The sequence below is a fragment of the Oncorhynchus mykiss genome, chromosome 1, assembly GCF_013265735.2.
Source record: "Oncorhynchus mykiss isolate Arlee chromosome 1, USDA_OmykA_1.1, whole genome shotgun sequence".
In the NCBI taxonomy this organism is placed as follows: Eukaryota; Metazoa; Chordata; class Actinopteri; order Salmoniformes; family Salmonidae; genus Oncorhynchus; species Oncorhynchus mykiss.
In genome coordinates, this window is record NC_048565.1 from 31595487 (window position 1) to 31612348 (window position 16862).

Consider the following 16862-nt stretch of genomic DNA (forward strand, 5'->3'; position numbering starts at 1 on the left):
GTTGTAAGGCAACAAAATAGGAAAAATGCCAAGGGAGGTGAATACTTTCGCAAGCCACTCTATAGACCACATGTACAATTCAATAAATCTGAATTTGTCTATGAATAAAGAGTTGCTAATGTCCCTCTGTGGCCCCTCAAATCATAGTGTAAGAGTTCTACACTTTTCGGGAATTTTCTGGTGTTTTGGTGTGGAAAACTGAGCAGGTTATGGATAACAAGTCAACCCTGCTACCTATAGATAGACAGGGTAGACATTTTATAACGATTACTTTTATTTTGTGAAGCTTGCATTCAATCCCCCTCCTTGTTGCACACAATAAACTTCTATTCCCCCTGTTACAATGGGATTCATGGCTGATTTAAGATTAAATTGTCAATACTGTTACTTTATTTGGCACTGAATAGGCACTTACTATAGTCATTTGTTTTATTTAACCTCTTGAGACTGCACACACTTGGCATTCTCTCAACCAGCTTCATGAAGAATGCTTTTCCAACAGACTTGAAGGAGTTATCACATATGCTGAGCATGTGTTGGTTTTCCACTCTGCTGTCCAACTCATCCCAAACCATTTCAATTGGGTTGAGGTCGGGTGATTGTGGAGGCCAGGTCATCTGATGTACCACTCCATCACTCTCCTTCTTGGTCAAATAGCCCTTACACAGCCTGTAGGTGGGTTTTGGGTCATTGTCCTGTTGAAAAACAAATTATAGTCCCATTAAGCGCAATGGCGTATTGCTGCAGAATGCTGGTTAAGTGTGCCTTGAATTCTAAATACATCACCGACAGTATCACCAGCAAAGCACCATCATACCTCCTCCTCCATGCTTCACGGTGGGAACCACACATGCAGAGATCATCCGTTCACCTACTCCGCGTCTCACAAAGACATGGTGGTTGGAAACAAAAATTTCATCAGACCAAAGGACAGATTTCCACTGGTCTAATGTCCATTGCTTGTGTTCCCTGGCCCAAGCAAGTATCTTCTTCTTATTGGTGTCCTTTAGTAGTGGTTTCTTTGCAGCAATTCGACCATGAACGCCAGATTCATGCAGTCTCCCCTGACCAGTTAATGTTGAGATGTGTCTGTTACTTAAACTCTGTGAAGCATTTATTTGGGCTCCAATCTGAGGTGCAGTTAACTCTAATGAACTTATCCTCTGCAACCTTCCGGTTACTAGTCCAACGCTCTAACCACTAGGCTACCCTGTTTGATTGGCTCAAGCACATTAAGAAGGAAAGAAATTCCACAAATTAACTTTTAGAAAGGCACACCTGTTAATTGAAATGCATTCCAGGTAACTACCTCATGAAGCTGGTCGAGAGAATGCCAAGAGTATTTAAACTTCTCATCAAGGCAAAGTGTGGCAACTTTGACTAATCTCAAATCTCAAATATATTTTGGTTTGTTTAACACTTTTTTGGTTACTACATGATTCCAAATGTGTTATTTCATAGTTTGTGGGCACCGTTTGTCACGTGATAGTGCAATTATTTAATTGTTTTGTTTAGTGTTGTGTAGTGGCTTTGCTGGCATGCATCCCACATTTTTTTTTGCCCCACCAAGATTTACAAACTAAAATCGCAACAGCTCGTACTGTATATATATATATGTAAGTTACACTACCCAAAAGGTACTCAATTAGTGGAACGACCCAGGCACCAACTTAAACTGTTCAGTGTTGAAATCTTTGTGTTTTGTGGTGGATTTTGTTAATCTGACGGAAATGGACTTATTGTTGTAAAGGGGTATTATGAGGGAAAAATCAGCTGTCTCATTGAAGTGGGAGCAAAGTACATAGCTAAGCACTATAAAAAGGGAGAATGTCTTCTTCTCTCTGCACATTACAATCACAGGCATTCAGAGTCACCAGGATGTTGAACATCACCAAGGTTCAGTTTACTTTGCAGCTTCCTACCTTTTCCAGATTCTCAGACAGGCTTTTGCAGCCTCTATGGGACTATTTCCTTTTCAATCACTACTCCCTCATCTCTTCTCCCTTCTTCCCTGTCATGATCTGCTTCTCCAGTTACTTCTTCTCCAGTCTCCCCTTTGCTGTACTAGACCTCCTGGGAGATAATGTCCCCTCCATTCACCGCTACAAGATCCAGCAAGAGAGACGTCCAACCATTCGGATGATGGCAAAGAGCTTCGGAAGGGCTGTATATAACCACTTGATCTTTGTTCTGCCTGCTGTGCTGATTCAGACCTGCTTTATGCCTTCAATGGTGCTACCTACCAGTGCTCCAACTGTGGTAGAGGTGCTCATTGATGGACTGGCTGTCCTTCTTCTTTTTGACACACAGTATTTTATGTGGCACTTTGTGCACCACAAACATCCACAACTGTATCGGTGGGTCCATGCCATCCACCATGAATACATGGCACCCTTCTCCTGGTCCACTCAGCAAATCAGCATTCCAGAACTGATAACAGTTGGATTCTGGAGCAACCTGGACCCCATCCTGTTGAAATGCCACCCTTTTACCATCTGGTGCGTCACCATCTTAAGTATCTGGATGTCAGTGGAGGACCACATAGGCTATGACCTGCCATGGGGTCTCAACCACCTGGTACCATTTGGACTGTTAGGAGGAGCACCAGCACATGACATGCACCACCAGAAGCCCAACAGTAACTATGCACCTTTCTTCAGCCACTGGGATAGAATTTTTGGGACTGCCATCCTGGCAGGGAAGATAACTGAGAAAAAAGGGTTTTATTCTCTGTAAATAGAAAAATTCACTATAATTATTATGTTCATACTTACTTTTATTGCTTACACTGCATTGTACATACAAATAAAATGTGTCTTTGTTTTTATTCATTTGTCAGTGTCAAACATCAATTGTATTAAAATGTACTACATTTTTACACACAAGTGCAATGTTTGAAAATGTTCTAAATTAAATAGATGTAGTAATTGCTGGAATTAGAGCAAAAGTAATGGTCCTTGGTAGTAATACATAGTCAAAGGATACAACTAGACAGCCAACTCCAGTTTACCATTTGCCCCAGAGAATGGCAGCAATCCATAATTTAAGCATTTGTTTGCCTTATCTGTTACAGTCTGATTCAGTAAAACATTTAAAAAAAACTGGATTCTACACAATGCAGCTTACGATTTCTTAAACAACTCAAACATACTTTCAGTCTTTGAAGACTTAGTAAGGATTTTCCTGTTTTCATCTGGCTTTCCAATCAACAAATCTGTTTGTTGGCCAGGGGTCAAGATGAGCCACGGGCCAAGTTTTAAGTACAGGGCAAGGAAATGTTAGAGCCAATTAAGGAAATGTATTGTTAATCCATCGCTATGTGACAAAACTTGGTAAAATCAAAAATCTATATACAGTTGAAGTCCGAAGTTTACATACACTTGTTGGAGTCATTTGTTGGAGTCGCTGTTGGAGTCATTAAAACTCGTTTTTCAACCACCACAAATTTCTTGTTAACAAACTATAGTTTTGGCAAGTCTGTTAGGATATCATCTTTGTGCATGACACAAGTAATTTTTCAAAAAATTGTTTACAGACATATTATTTCACTTATTATTCACTGTATCACAATTCCAGTGGGTCAGAACTTTACATACACTAAGTTGACAGTGCCTTTAAACAGCTTGGAAAATTCCAGAAAATGATGTCATGGCTTTAGAAGCTTCTGATAGGCTAATTGACATCATTTGAGTCAGTTGGAGGTGTACCTGCGGATGAATTTCCAGGCCTGCCCTCAAACTCAGTGCTTCATGGGAAAATCAAAAGAAATCCTTCTAGGGAGCAATTTCCAAACGCCTGAAGGTACCACGTTCATCTGTACAAACAATAGTTTCTCTAGGAGACGCAGAAAACGCGATGAACGTACTTTGGTGCAAAAAGTACAAATCAATCCCAGAACAACAGCAAAAGACCTTGTGAAGATGCTGGAGGAAACAGGTACAAAATGATCTATATCCATAGTAAAATGATTCCTATATCGATATAACCTGAAAGGCAGCTCAGCAAGGAAGAAGCCACTGCTCCAAAACCATCATAAAAAAAAGCCAGACTACGGTTTGCAACTGCACATGGGATCAAATATCGTACTTTTTGGAGAAATGTCCTCTGGTCTGATGAAATGAAAATAGAACTGTTTGGCCATAATGACCATCGTTATGTTTGGAGGATAAAGGGGGAGGCTTGCAAGCCGAAGAACACCATCCTAACAGTGAAGCACGCAGGTGGCAGCATCATGTTGTGGGGGTGCTTTGCTGCAGGAGGGACTGGTGCACTTCACAAAATAGATGGCACCATGAGGAAGGAAAATTATGTGGATATATTGAAACAACATCTCAAGACATCAGTTAAAGTTAAAGCTTTGTCGTAAATGGGTCTTCCAAATGGACAATGACCCCAAGCATACTTCCAACGTTGTGGCAAAATGGCTTAAGGACAACAAAGTCAAGGTATTGGAGTGGCCATCACAAAGCCCTGACCTCAATCCTATAGAAAATTTGTGGGCATAACTGATAAAGCATGTGCGAGCAAGGAGGCCTAAAAACCTGACTCAGTTACACCAGCTCTGTCAGAAGGAATGGGCCAAAATTCCCACTATTGTGGGAAGCTTATGGAAGGCTAGCCGAAACGTTTGACCCAAGTTAAATAATTTAAAGGCAATGCTACTAAATACTAATTGAGTGTATGTAAACTTCTGACCCACTGGGAATGTGATGGAATAAATAAAAGCTGAAATAAATCATTCAACTATTATTTTACTAAGATTAAATGTCAGGAATTATGGAAAAACTGAGTTTAAATGTATTTGGCTAAGGTGTATGTAAACTTCCGACTTCAACTGTATTTAGTGCAACAGGTTTCCTCAAAAGTTTTGAGTAATGACATCACATTGGGGTTTACAGTGAGGAAAGAGGGGCAGAGGCACTGCTGTCTAAACTATGTAAACGTGTGTCTCATGTCTCAACCGCTCTCTCTGAGCTCTAGGCTAAAGCCATCAGAGGAAAACAGATGCTCTCACTCTACTCTAAGCTAGAGCCAACACAAAAGAAGACAATCTCTGCTCTCTCTGAGCTCTAGGCTAAAGCCAACGCGAGGGAAGACCGGTCTCTGCTCTTTCTAAGCTCTAAGCTCTTCTGAACTACAGATTTTTGAGTTTAGTTAAATAACTCTTTTGAATTTACTGGTTATATGTGAGTTATGCTAATTTATAAAATTGCGGTAATCAGTTTACATTTTTTTTAAATGTCAACTTAGTTACATTTCAGAAATGGTATGTTATAGTTTTTGAGTAAGGTTGGACTTTGTTAAACTCAAACATTTCAAGTATTGCAACTTATACTTAAAGTGACTGACTTATAAAGATTGTCATGTTCATTTCACCATATTGATTTAATTTAACTTGTTTTTTATGTCATAGAAAATCAAAATAACTAAGTTGATTTACATGAAAAATGTTAGTATACTCAAAACATTGCATGTGTTACTCATATGAAGGTATAACAATTCACTTCAGCTATTTGAGTTTGAACTTTTTTGAGGTAATCAGTTTCAAAAACAATGAGCATAATTTATCCGGTTTTAGTGTGCGTATTGCTTGCCATGGATTGCATTTGGCGCATCATAGGCTGCGTTTACACATGCAGCCAATTCAGATCTTCTGCCCAATTATTGGCAAAATAGCTGATCTGTGGTCAAAACCCCAATTACTTAAAAAGATCTGAAATGGGCTGCCTGTGGAAATGCAGCAATATTGTTCAGTTGGTTGGGGATACTGGCCTGAGAAAACACATTTTGGAGGGAAAACAATTTTCCCTAGGTGAAGGTGTATTTTTTTCCAGCACATGGTCATCAGAAGGGATATCAACCATAGCAGAAGGGATCTTTTGAGGACAAAGGATGCTGATGCAGTCATGTACATGTTTATTTGCAATTATTTGAAGTAAACATTACAGCAAGGCACAATGGCCGATGCAGGTTGAATAGATATGTGATAGCTTAAATAATGTTAATAAAATGTTAATTAGCTACTGTGTACATGGGTTAGCTTACAAGTCCTTAATATTGTACATATCAAAAGTACAAAGTTTCTCTTGACAGGCTATAAAAACACTGAGATGTGAAGTTTCATATCAGCCACTGAGTTAACACTGAATCCATTTAAAGCATGAACACTGATTCATATAACCACTAGAAAATGAACAGTTCATTAAGCACTTAAATAGAAAGTTCACAAATAAGTCAATGTGACTATAAGTATCTATCTCCAAAGTAATTTATAAAATTGAATATTATGGGAGATAATATACATTTTGAGAATAATAATACATTTTACATTGCAGTGAGACCAAAGGTGAAATCTCCCAGAACATCCAAAGTTTAACAATCACTGCCTTATACTGTGGAGGTAGGAAGAAAGAGCTGCACAGGTCTTTATATTCAGCTTATTTCACATGCACTCAAACATGCTATAACCCTTTACATTTAATCATTGCTCTTTCAATTGCCTTAGTACACCGTTAGAAATGAGCCATTTAACACCCTGCATTATCTTGCAAAACAGATGCTCTCTCACATTCAATGAACACTCGCCAAAGATCATAATTAACCAAGAAAAACAATGGCATCGCTAAGACAAGTCACCACTACTCTAAACATAGATATAAGAGCATTTTAAATGAATGGAAGCTCACTTTTATCAGGGTACAAAAGCAAGAGTACAGTAAAAAAGTGTCATATCTTTTAGCAAGGCATTTAAAACAGCAGAAGAAATAATAACAAAGCGTTATCCCTGCCCATTTCAGTAAAAAACAGATGGGGCTTGAGAAATGTAAGCACTAGAAATTATAGCCATAGCTCTGGATGCAAGGACTGATCATTCATGATATCAAAATTATATATCTTTAACCATGTTGTACATGTTGGTTTACATTTACTAATGTATGACAGTTTAAAAAAGCTCATGTTATATTTTAAGAATCAAATAGGTACATGTAAATGTATAGGTCCAAAAATTGATGTAGCTGATTGCCTCTAACTCCAACACATATATTTTAACTTGTAGAAAAGTGCTATTTTGGTAGTTTAACCAGATTTTATAATAAATTCCATATCACATACCATGTGGTATGGAATTGATATCAAATATATATTCTGTGCTAAGTGATACCTAGGTCAGAGTAAATATTTCAACATACACATACAGTATGATAGAAGTTGATACTGACAGTATGTAACAGTATTGCGTCAAAACCTGCCTGAAGCACCATCTATTATAATGTACTTAAGTAGGAAACCAAACATATATGCCTGCTATAGACTAAAGCAAAGTCTATAGGCTTTTATTATATCAAATTTAATGGGAGGTTAGCCTGAGGGACAGCTCCTTGACGTTCCTGAGTCGCTTGTCAGAGTAACTGGAGTCACTAGAGAATACTGTTGAACCAAACAGTGTGCCTTAACAGGTGGGTGTGGTTATGTACCAGAGGCTCTTAAAGACACTTAATACAACACATGCAAGCTTCAAAAGGTCAAATTAAAGTAAATAATTCATGATAATCTTTGCCCAAAATTACCCAAGATGAATTGTATATTTTCAGTTGATGTGGAACATCTGCCAGTCCCAAGGGCTTGAGAAACATAAAAATAATTTTGTTTTAAGACAAAAAAGAAAAGCGTGACTACTATTTACCAAAGAAATGGAGATAGCAGCTTTTAAGAAGTTCAACATTGCTCTTATTGATTCTATTATGCCTGAAGATTATCCATGAATCTCTAGGTCAGTGCTGTATGTGGATTTAAAGGTCAATGGTCTTACTGCAGTCTCAAAGTGCAACCTGGTTGGATCCTCTTCCCGTGAAGGGTCAGATTTAACTAATGGAGGTGGCAAGTCCTCTCCCTCATTCACACCCACTGTTTTCCCCATGTCCTCTTTCTGCTTCTTTCTGCTCTCATACTCCACGTCTATCATTTCCTTCTTCTCTTCCTCGGGGTCTTTGACTTTGTGCACAATAAACAGGTGTCTGTTGAGAGACAGCTGAGATGCAAAACATAATCCACAGTGCAGACATTGGGGAGAATTTTTATCGGTTTTATGCTGAGGTATGTGCTGCTGGAACTGTGTGCCATCCTCTGAGGTGAAACCACACTTAGCGCAGCGAAAGTGAGATTTCAGACGTTTGTAAGCGGAGCCTTCTAGGGCAGCACCATCCTCCCCCTCCCTCTGGGATGCCACAGCAGGTCTCTTTGAAACAAGCCTCTGCAAGTAAAAATTAATGATTAGATTTCAAGTGTCATTTTTGACAATCAGTAAAATGCAGAAAAAAATAAGAACATTGAAATCACCTCTCCCAAGGCTTTGCTGGTATCTAGAGGGGTTGATTTTGACAGACTAAAGTCTGGATTTTTGATCCCATGCATCAAACTGATGTGGTTCTTCAGCATGATGTTTGTGGTGAATGTTGTCCTCTCATCTGTGCAATACCTGCACAATAAGAACAAATTATATAATTTACAAAAAAATATTCAAAATGTGGTAACCACAGCTTTTGTTTTTGCACGTTGGACCAGTTCCTACAGTGCCACCCAGGGGGTGCCAGATATGACCCAACCTTTCAGAAAGTAATGTACTTTGTAACGTAGATTTCAGGATAAATCTCACCAGCAGGTAAAGGTTTTCTTTCCATTGTGGTCATTGCGAATGTGTCTTCTCAAACTTGTAGAGGAATTGAAAGACCTCTCACACTGCCGGCATGGATACCTCTTCAGTGACTACAGAAAGCACAGAGAGAAGATTGACTTAATTAGGGTTGAGCTGACTTGGGAATTATTTCCTTTCATTAAGGGCCTGAAAGATGAAAATCCCACGTCTGAAATGGTCCCTAAATTATCACCTGTCCTATAGTACAATTGCTACAGCGAATTAGTTTGAATGAACAATAGAATAACTAAGTTGCTCCTCACCCTCCCGTGGTTGTTCTTCATGTGAGAGACGTAGACTTCTCGGTCAGGCAGCCAGTGTAGGCACTCTCCACAGGTCCAACCAGCATTTTTCAGATTGGTCTTCCTGTCCCGAGCGGCCAAGTTGGCCCTCTTTCTGGTTGCATCAGAGTGTTCAATGGGAGTGTTTACCTTTGGCTGGTGGAATGCAGAGGTAACATCTTGGTGCTGTGCAGACATCTCTTTTGGCTTTGTGCTTTTCTCCACCTCTTTGAAGATTCCTTCATGCACCCCCTGTAATATAGGCAGACAGCGTTGAAAAAGACAAAACCAAAAACTTAACATGATGTGCCCCATTTTATGTCAATGTGACTAGATTGAATTTTAGGATGATGGCAAACCTTAAAATGCTGCATTAACGACTGCTTGTGGGTGAAGATTGAAGTGCACTCAGGGCACTTGAACACACAGGTTATAAGCTTTTTGGCGTTTTGACGGAAGTGCTGAAGCAATAACTGCTTTTTCTTGAACACTGTATCACAAGAACACTTGAAGATTAACCTGCAACAGAAAATAAACAATTAGAACAAACAGCATTACAAACAATCATGTCAAACTTTAAAATGGGTTAGCAAATATGCAATTTCAGAAGATGCATTTAGTTAAACTCACTGAGGAGACACTACACTGGCGTTGTGCTTAGTTGTCAAATGCATTTGACATCCATCAGAAGACTTGAAGGCAACAGGACAGATAGTGCACTTATAGAAGACCTCACAGTGTTTCTCCTCAATGTGACTCTTCTGCACATTAAATGACATGAAAACCATATCACAGTGAAGACACCTGAAAGAAAACAAAGGATTTAGAAAAGGGGGCCAATGTTATAGAACACTTTTCTGATATGTATCCACCAAGTCCCATTCAAGGTCCTAACAAAAGCATATACTTTAGTATTGATTTACTTATAGCCAGCCTTGCGTGCATAGTGAAGACAGTTCTCCTTCACATGCTTCTGTATGTCCACAGAGCGACTCAGCGCACCACACTCAGGGCAGCAGTAAGGAGACTTGTGGGCATGAATACGCTGGTGAGCCCGGAAGCTGCACTTGTTTGGTAGCAGCATCGGGCACACCTTACACATCTATACATGACAAAACACCACAAAGCAAAACATATAAATACATTTTTACCTGGCCTATGATAGTGAACATCTCAGCAATTATCGTTTCAATTCAATCTTTACTCACCAGTCCCTCCATTTCTTCCGACAGCCTCTGGTAATGGCCTGCGAGACCTCTGTAATCTGATAGCTGCTTGTTACACTCCAGGCAGCAGAGTCTGTGGCGGATGACTTTGTCTGCATAGAGGGGCATGACTGGTTGGGTTTTAGGTGAGGATAATGGGGGCACATGGGAGCCCACATGCATAGAGGATTCAGCGAGCAAAGGTACAAACATCTGTCCCTCTGCTATGGGCTTCATGGAGAGCTGTGTGCACTGCATCACCACACCTTTGTTCTTATGTTCCCGTGCATGTGCCAGCAGGGCACACTTGTTGAAGAATACCATGGTCTTAGCACAGTGGGTGCAGGCTACTTCAATGTGCACACTCCTCCTGCCATAATGATAGGCGAGACTCCTTTCTACCCCAAAGGAGTCCCCACATTCAAGACAGCAATATCCGCGTGGTGGCAAGTGGATGTTGCTCTCAGGTGGTGGGTTCAGGTTGGGTACGAATGTGGGTACAGGGTTCGCATTGTTTAACAGTCTGTTTAAAGTACCTGCTGCTGTACTAGGAATGGCAGCACATGGATTAGGGGCAGCTTTTTTTACTTGATGCACCAATGGGACAGTGCTGCACACCATAGAGGAGGAAAGTGCATGTTGTTGGCTCTGTTGATGGGAGGTGGAGCGTGCTGCAACTGATGCAGCAACACTGTGAGGGACTAGGTTCAGGTTAGCTAAGTGCATTGCCTTAGGAAGGAAGCTTGCATTGGGTGAGTTGCCTGTTTGAACTGATGAAATCCTCTTTTGTGTAGAAGGCCCGTGCTGGGCAACCGGCATAGGTCTCATAACCGGACTACTTGTATTATGAAAAATGGTTGGGGACTGCATTGGTCTTGGCCTCTTGGAGTTCCCCTTTAATTTGTCATCAGTAACCTTTGATGGCAGAATACCAACTGGTGTACTTTTGATGGGCATATCAACAATGATATCGCTTATCACATTATGAGAGGGATAGGGAGACAAACTAGAGTAGGCCTCAACAATAATTCTCTGGGATGGGGAGGACTCAACAGACAGGACCTCCTCATTTTCTGAATCAGGGACTACACTGGTAACCATGCGCTGGATTTGCCCAGTCGTAGTTTTAATGGTCTTTATTCTGACCCTCGGTATGGCTGGGGGTGAGCCAGATGCCAGTGCTGGGGATCCTTTGCCACTGCTATCACTGCAAATGCTTACAGGACTGTCAGGTGGATTCATTAATCGCTTCACAGCTTCAGGGGAACTCCGGGGACTTTGTGGTGACATGGGCATTTTTGGACTAACATTCATGGTGCCGTCATGAGCCACTGATAAGTCTCCAGAGTTTGGTGGTTCACTGGGATAATTTCTGGCATTCAGAGCCACTAATGCCTCAAGGCAAGACGATAGTTTGGATGTTGGAGTTTTGACACATGGATGAGAGGTGGGCATCTTAGACGTTGCCACTATATTGTTACTGCTTGACTCAATAATGTTATGATCACTTGCAGGGAGCACTGCACTATGACAATCTCCCTTGTCCTTCTGGTCACTGGCATTACTGTCAGGCTTCACCTCTGTTCTGGTATCCTTTGCTTTGATAGATTCTCCTTTGCACCTTGGAAGGTTCTCAAGTTCTTCACAGTCTACTTTATGGCACTGGTCAAACATGCTGTAAGACAGCTGTTTTTTCTGATTGTCTGACATTGGGGGTTCTGCAGACATAAATATAGAGGCAGCAGGGAAGTAGGGTCTCTCTTGTTTTGGATGGACATCAACCCCGTTGCTTGGGGTGTCTTCAGATTCTGGACTAGAGATGGGGCTAAACTGGGAAAAGGACTGAGAGAAGGAAGGTGTTCCTTCAGGTTTTTGCTGGACGGGGGTCATCCCTAAGAGTCCTCTTGAGCCATCCCCCTTCAAAGCACACACAAAAGACTTAGAACCACAGTGGCTTATCTGATGAGAGTCCATGGAGGCCCCTGACCCCCTGAACCCATTTTGCAATGGGTAATTGAAATGTGGGCCCTCTCCACCACTATCAGGCGACTCCTGGTGACTTGTGTTCTTCACTATAACACTGACAGCAGGAACATCAGATGCACCCACAGCTTGGTGAACAGATACACTGTCCTCCATACACATCTCTGTCTGCTTCAGCTGACCTTCTGCCTCATCATGACTCTCCTGGACGGGCTCTTTAGCATCCAAACTGGTGGCATCAGGGATGTCAAAGGCAGCCAAAAGATCATCAAAATCAGGGGTCTTCATGTCACCCATGTTTGAAAGCTTACAAACACCTGAGGAAAACATAAGAGGTCAAATATGAGTACATAAACTGGGGTACCAGAGATGTGGCACATTCCCTGATGATAGTGATGTTGAGGAGAATTATTTACCATTTGGCTCTCAATTATGTTTGTTGCTAAAATTCTGCAGGGTTGTCAGTTGGTGTCATGATGGGCTGCTCCATCTGTGCAGATACCTGAGATCAATTAATAGGTATTAGGTTTCCTTTTGTACATTATAGACATACAGTGAGCTAGATAGCTTGTAATGCTAAAAAGTGTATTTCACTGGTTAGCTGTCAAATAACTGCGTTTAGCCATGAGCCAAGTGGATAGTTAGGTAACTAGTACTTGTATCTTCAGCTGGCTAGCTAGCCACAGCAAAGTGTAATTGAAGTTGAGCATAAAAATGGATAACTAGATATGCAATATATCACCAAACAACGCATTGTGCTGCAACATAATTGTTTAAACTGTAAATAGTCCGAACATGTGAATACAGAGGCCGGAGTTATCATGCTAGCTGTTAGTTAGCAAGTTAGCTAGGTGTGTAGCTAATGTTAGCCAGTTTGCTTGCTAATTGTCTAGCTAACGTTAGCTGGCTCGCAAATTTGACACTCGCAGAGCTAGCTACCATTAGCCAACTAGCGCAAAATTTGCGAGTTAGCTAACGTTAAACGACACGCTAAATAATCTGCTACCGAGTGAGTTAAGGTTAGCTCTAAGATTAAAAACATATTCGAGCATATCGTTGTAGTCTAATGAGTTAAAATGTAGAATTCACCTACTTGACGATTAGTTAACGCGTTGCAGCCATAATTCATCCGATTCACAGGCCTCATTATTTCGGGTGGACTTCTTAATTTGCAACAAAACAGCTAGCTAGCTTCTAGCTTATTGCTTGCTAACTCGCGAGAGCTAAACACATATGTCATCTCGCGAGTCTGAAGTGAATAGATTGATAAATCACAAATCGATGCAATGTTGGAAGCTATCAATGCAAACTGCTTCAGTAAATTTGATATGGAGATTCTACAGTCCCCCTCTTGTACCATTCCTTACAGCTAGCTAATTGCTCAGAATAACATTTTTTTCTGAGCTCTCTACCTAGCGATTTTATGGCGCATCGCCAGCTTCCTGACGCAATTCCTCTAGGATCAGTGCTGCTATCCGGGATCCTTGGCAAGTCCATACTTTAACCTTAACCTGAACCTTAATCCCAACCCAAACCCCAACCCCATACCCTAACCATAACCCCTGCCTAACCCCCATGCTAGCCTTAAACTGCAGTCCTAACCTTAACCTTAATCCAAACCCCAACCCCAACCCCTACCCTAACCATAACCCTTGCCTAACCCTCATGCTAGCCTTAAACTGCAGTTCTAATCTTAACCATTAATCCAAACCCCAACCCCTACCCAAACCATATCCCTTGCCTAACCCTAACGCTGACCTTAAACTGCAATATCAAATCAAATTGTATTGGTCACGTACACATATTTAGTAGATGTTATAGCGGGTGTAGCGAAATGCTTGTATTCCTAGCTCCAACAGTGCAATAATATCTAAAAGTGCATTAGTATCTAAAAATGATTCACAACCATACAAACCATTCTGAAAGTAAAATAATGGAATTAAGAAATATATACAGTATATCACAAAAGTGAGTACACCCCTCACATTTTTGTAAATATTTGAGTATATCTTTTCATGTGACAACACTGAAGGAATTACACTCTGCTACAATGTAAAGTAGTGAGTATACAGCTTGTATAACAGTGTAAATTTGCTGTCCCTTCAAAATAACTCAACACACAGCCATTAATGTCTATGCCGCTGGCAACAAAAGTGAGTACAGGAGCTGAGGGTAAAGGTGATGGACTGGCCAAGCATGTCTTCAGACCTATACCCTATTGAGCATCTGTGGGGCATCCTCAAACGGAAGGTGGAGGAGTGCAAGGTCTCTAACATCCACCAGCTCCGTGATGTCGTCATGGAGGAGTGGAAGAGGACTCCAATGGCAACTTGTGAAGCTCTGGTGAACTCCATGCCCAAGAGGGTTAAGGCAGTGCTGGAAAATGATGGTGGCCACACAAAATATTGACACTTTGGGCCCAATTTGGACATTTTCACTTAGTGGTGTACTCACTTTTGTTGCCAGCAGTTTAGACATTAATGGCTGTGTGTTGAGTTATTTTGAGGGGACAGCAAATCTACACTGTTATACAGCTGTACACTCACTACTTTGTAGCAAAGTGTAATTTCTTCAGTATTGTCACATGAAAAGATATACTCAAATATTTACAAAAATGTGAGGGGTGTACTCACTTTTGTGATATACTGTAAATATTAGATTGTGCAATGTCGGAGTGGCATTGACTAAAATACAGTAGAATAGAATACAGTATATACATATGAGATGAGTAGAGCAGCATGTAAACATTATTTAAACATTAAAGTGACTAGTGTTCCATTATTAAAGTGGCCAGTGATTCCAAGTCTATGTATATAGGGCATCAGCCTCTAAGGTGCAGGGTTGTGTAACCGGGTGGAAGCCGGCTAGTGATGGCTATTTAACAGTCTGATGGCCTTAAATTAGAAGCTGTTTTGACCTCGTCTGTACTGTACTGACCTCACCTTCTCAATGATAGTGGGTTGAACAGGCCGTGGCTCGGATGGTTGATGTCCTTAATGATCCTTTTGGCCTTCCTGTGACATTGGATGCTGTAGGTGTCCTGGAGGGCAAGTAGTTTGCCCCAGGTGATGTGTTGGGCAGACCGCACCACCGTCTGGAGAGTCCTGCGGTTGTGGGCGGTACAATCAAGTTGTAGAAACATCTCAAGGATGATCAATGGAAACAGAATGGACCTGAACTCAATTTCGATTCTGAACACTTGTGTAAATAAGTATTTCTAGAAAAGTACAGAAACCTATTTTTAGTTTGTCGTTATTGGGTATTGTGTGCAGATTTATAAAGAATTCAATTAATTTAATCCATTTTAGAATAAGGCTGTAATGTAGCAAAATGTGTAAAAAGTCAAGGGGTTTGAATACTTCCTGAATGCGCTGTATTTAACCCATTTCTATATCTTGTGTTGTTTTTGCCTCCATTTGCCCATCCAGAAGTAGCGTTATCTCTTCTTTAGTGTTGAGGCCTGTTCATAGGTATCTGTGCATCTCTGATTAATGCCTGTATTGCAGGTAAGTGCTTATTTTCACTTCAAAACTATTCTTGATATCACAGTTAACGCATCATCTGACTCTCCTTGGTGTAACATATCACACATTTCTTTTTTCCATTTGTTTGAAGTGAACCATGCTTGCTTTGTTTTTCATTGTTCATTGTGACCTCTCCAGGTATTCTCTATGTTCCTCCTCCTCCTGACCTTCTGAATGTTTTTGGGACCTCCTTTTTCAACACCACAAATATAGACCTAAAAACCTGCTTTACTGATCTCTTTGGAAGGTAGGTTTGACCATTTACAACAGTAACAATGGTTTAAGAGCTGGTAGATATCAGGATATAACATGTTTCTCTACATATCATTCTACAAATCTGACCTAATGCTTTGTTGCTGCACTGTGAACAATGGGACCATATAATTTGACGGCTCCTGGAGCACGGTGATCAACGGCACTTTGTACTTCACCAAATGCTGTGACCTCTTTAATAACACCGATTGTAACTAGGCCATCCTGTAAATCTTATGTTGATTACCAGTGAGTAGATTAACTTATTCAATGTGTGTATATATTTTTCATAACTTCTATTCACATTTTATTGTATATATTTATACTGTAAGTAATATAGAGTAAACTCTGTCCTGAGAATGCAAAATGAAGATAAAGCATGTACAGATTAAACCAGCCCTTTGACATGTTATTTTTTTAATGATAAATATTTATTTCTTATGATTCACCCTTTCATTCAAAGTGTCAGAAGACAGATATTATGAAAATAAATGTCAAGATATATTGAATTGTATATTGATTGTAAATTATAACATTGAGTAAATCTGTAAATACAGTACGTAAAAATATGAGTATGAACGTTTAACAAGAATGGTATGTACACTTTTATTTTACAAAATCTGTTGGCACCACATAACATACCAAATATTACAGTGTCATGGACATTAATTTCAGTAGCACTCTGCCAACAAGCACACACATAACTCACTCACTCACTCACTCACTCACTCACTCACTCACTCACTCACTCACTCACCTCACTCACCTCACTCACCTCACTCACTCACTCACCTCACTCACCTCACTCACCTTACTCACCTCACTCACCTCACTCACCTCACTCACCTCACTCCAGTACATACACTACAAACTAGTGACAATATCACCCCATTACACACATTACAGACATTTAACAGTTTGCTCA

General features: G+C 40.5%; 2 protein-coding genes across 5 annotated transcripts; one reads left to right on the plus strand and one right to left on the minus strand.

The window, feature by feature from the left end:
* Positions 1–1878: 1878 nt before the first annotated feature.
* Positions 1879–2736, plus strand: LOC110532186 (cholesterol 25-hydroxylase-like protein 1, member 1). The gene has a single exon (XM_021615874.1). It carries the CDS (start codon positions 1879–1881, stop codon positions 2734–2736), a length of 858 nt encoding a protein of 285 aa, XP_021471549.1.
* Positions 2737–5901: 3165 nt separating this feature from the next.
* Positions 5902–13689, minus strand: LOC110521155 (zinc finger protein 592). 4 transcript variants are annotated; one of them, XM_021598585.2, is made up of 10 exons: positions 13255–13689; positions 12578–12651; positions 10182–12478; positions 9897–10075; positions 9604–9777; positions 9333–9492; positions 8956–9225; positions 8654–8763; positions 8338–8476; positions 5902–8251 (listed from the first exon to the last, which is right to left on the minus strand). In XM_021598585.2, exons 3-10 carry the CDS (start codon positions 12456–12458, stop codon positions 7754–7756), a joined length of 3807 nt encoding a protein of 1268 aa, XP_021454260.2. In that variant the 5' UTR covers positions 12459–12478; positions 12578–12651; positions 13255–13689; the 3' UTR covers positions 5902–7753. The 4 variants fall into 4 exon arrangements, with proteins under 4 accessions (XP_021454260.2, XP_021454268.2, XP_036831543.1 ...); XM_021598593.2 differs by having other exon boundaries at positions 12578–12663; XM_036975648.1 differs by having other exon boundaries at positions 12578–12663; positions 13251–13689.
* Positions 13690–16862: the final 3173 nt, after the last annotated feature.

Coding starts and splice junctions, on each gene's coding strand:
- LOC110532186 (XM_021615874.1), top strand. CDS start 1,879: ATGTTGAACATCACCAAGGTTCAGTTTACTTTGCAGCTTCCTACCTTT.
- LOC110521155 (XM_036975652.1), bottom strand. CDS start 12,458: ATGGGTGACATGAAGACCCCTGATTTTGATGATCTTTTGGCTGCCTTT. Junction 10,076..10,181: donor CGGAAGAAATGGAGGGACTG/GTGAGTAAAGAT, acceptor TGTCATGTATAG/ATGTGTAAGGTGTGCCCGAT. Junction 9,226..9,332: donor CGTTAATGCAGCATTTTAAG/GTTTGCCATCAT, acceptor CCTATATTACAG/GGGGTGCATGAAGGAATCTT.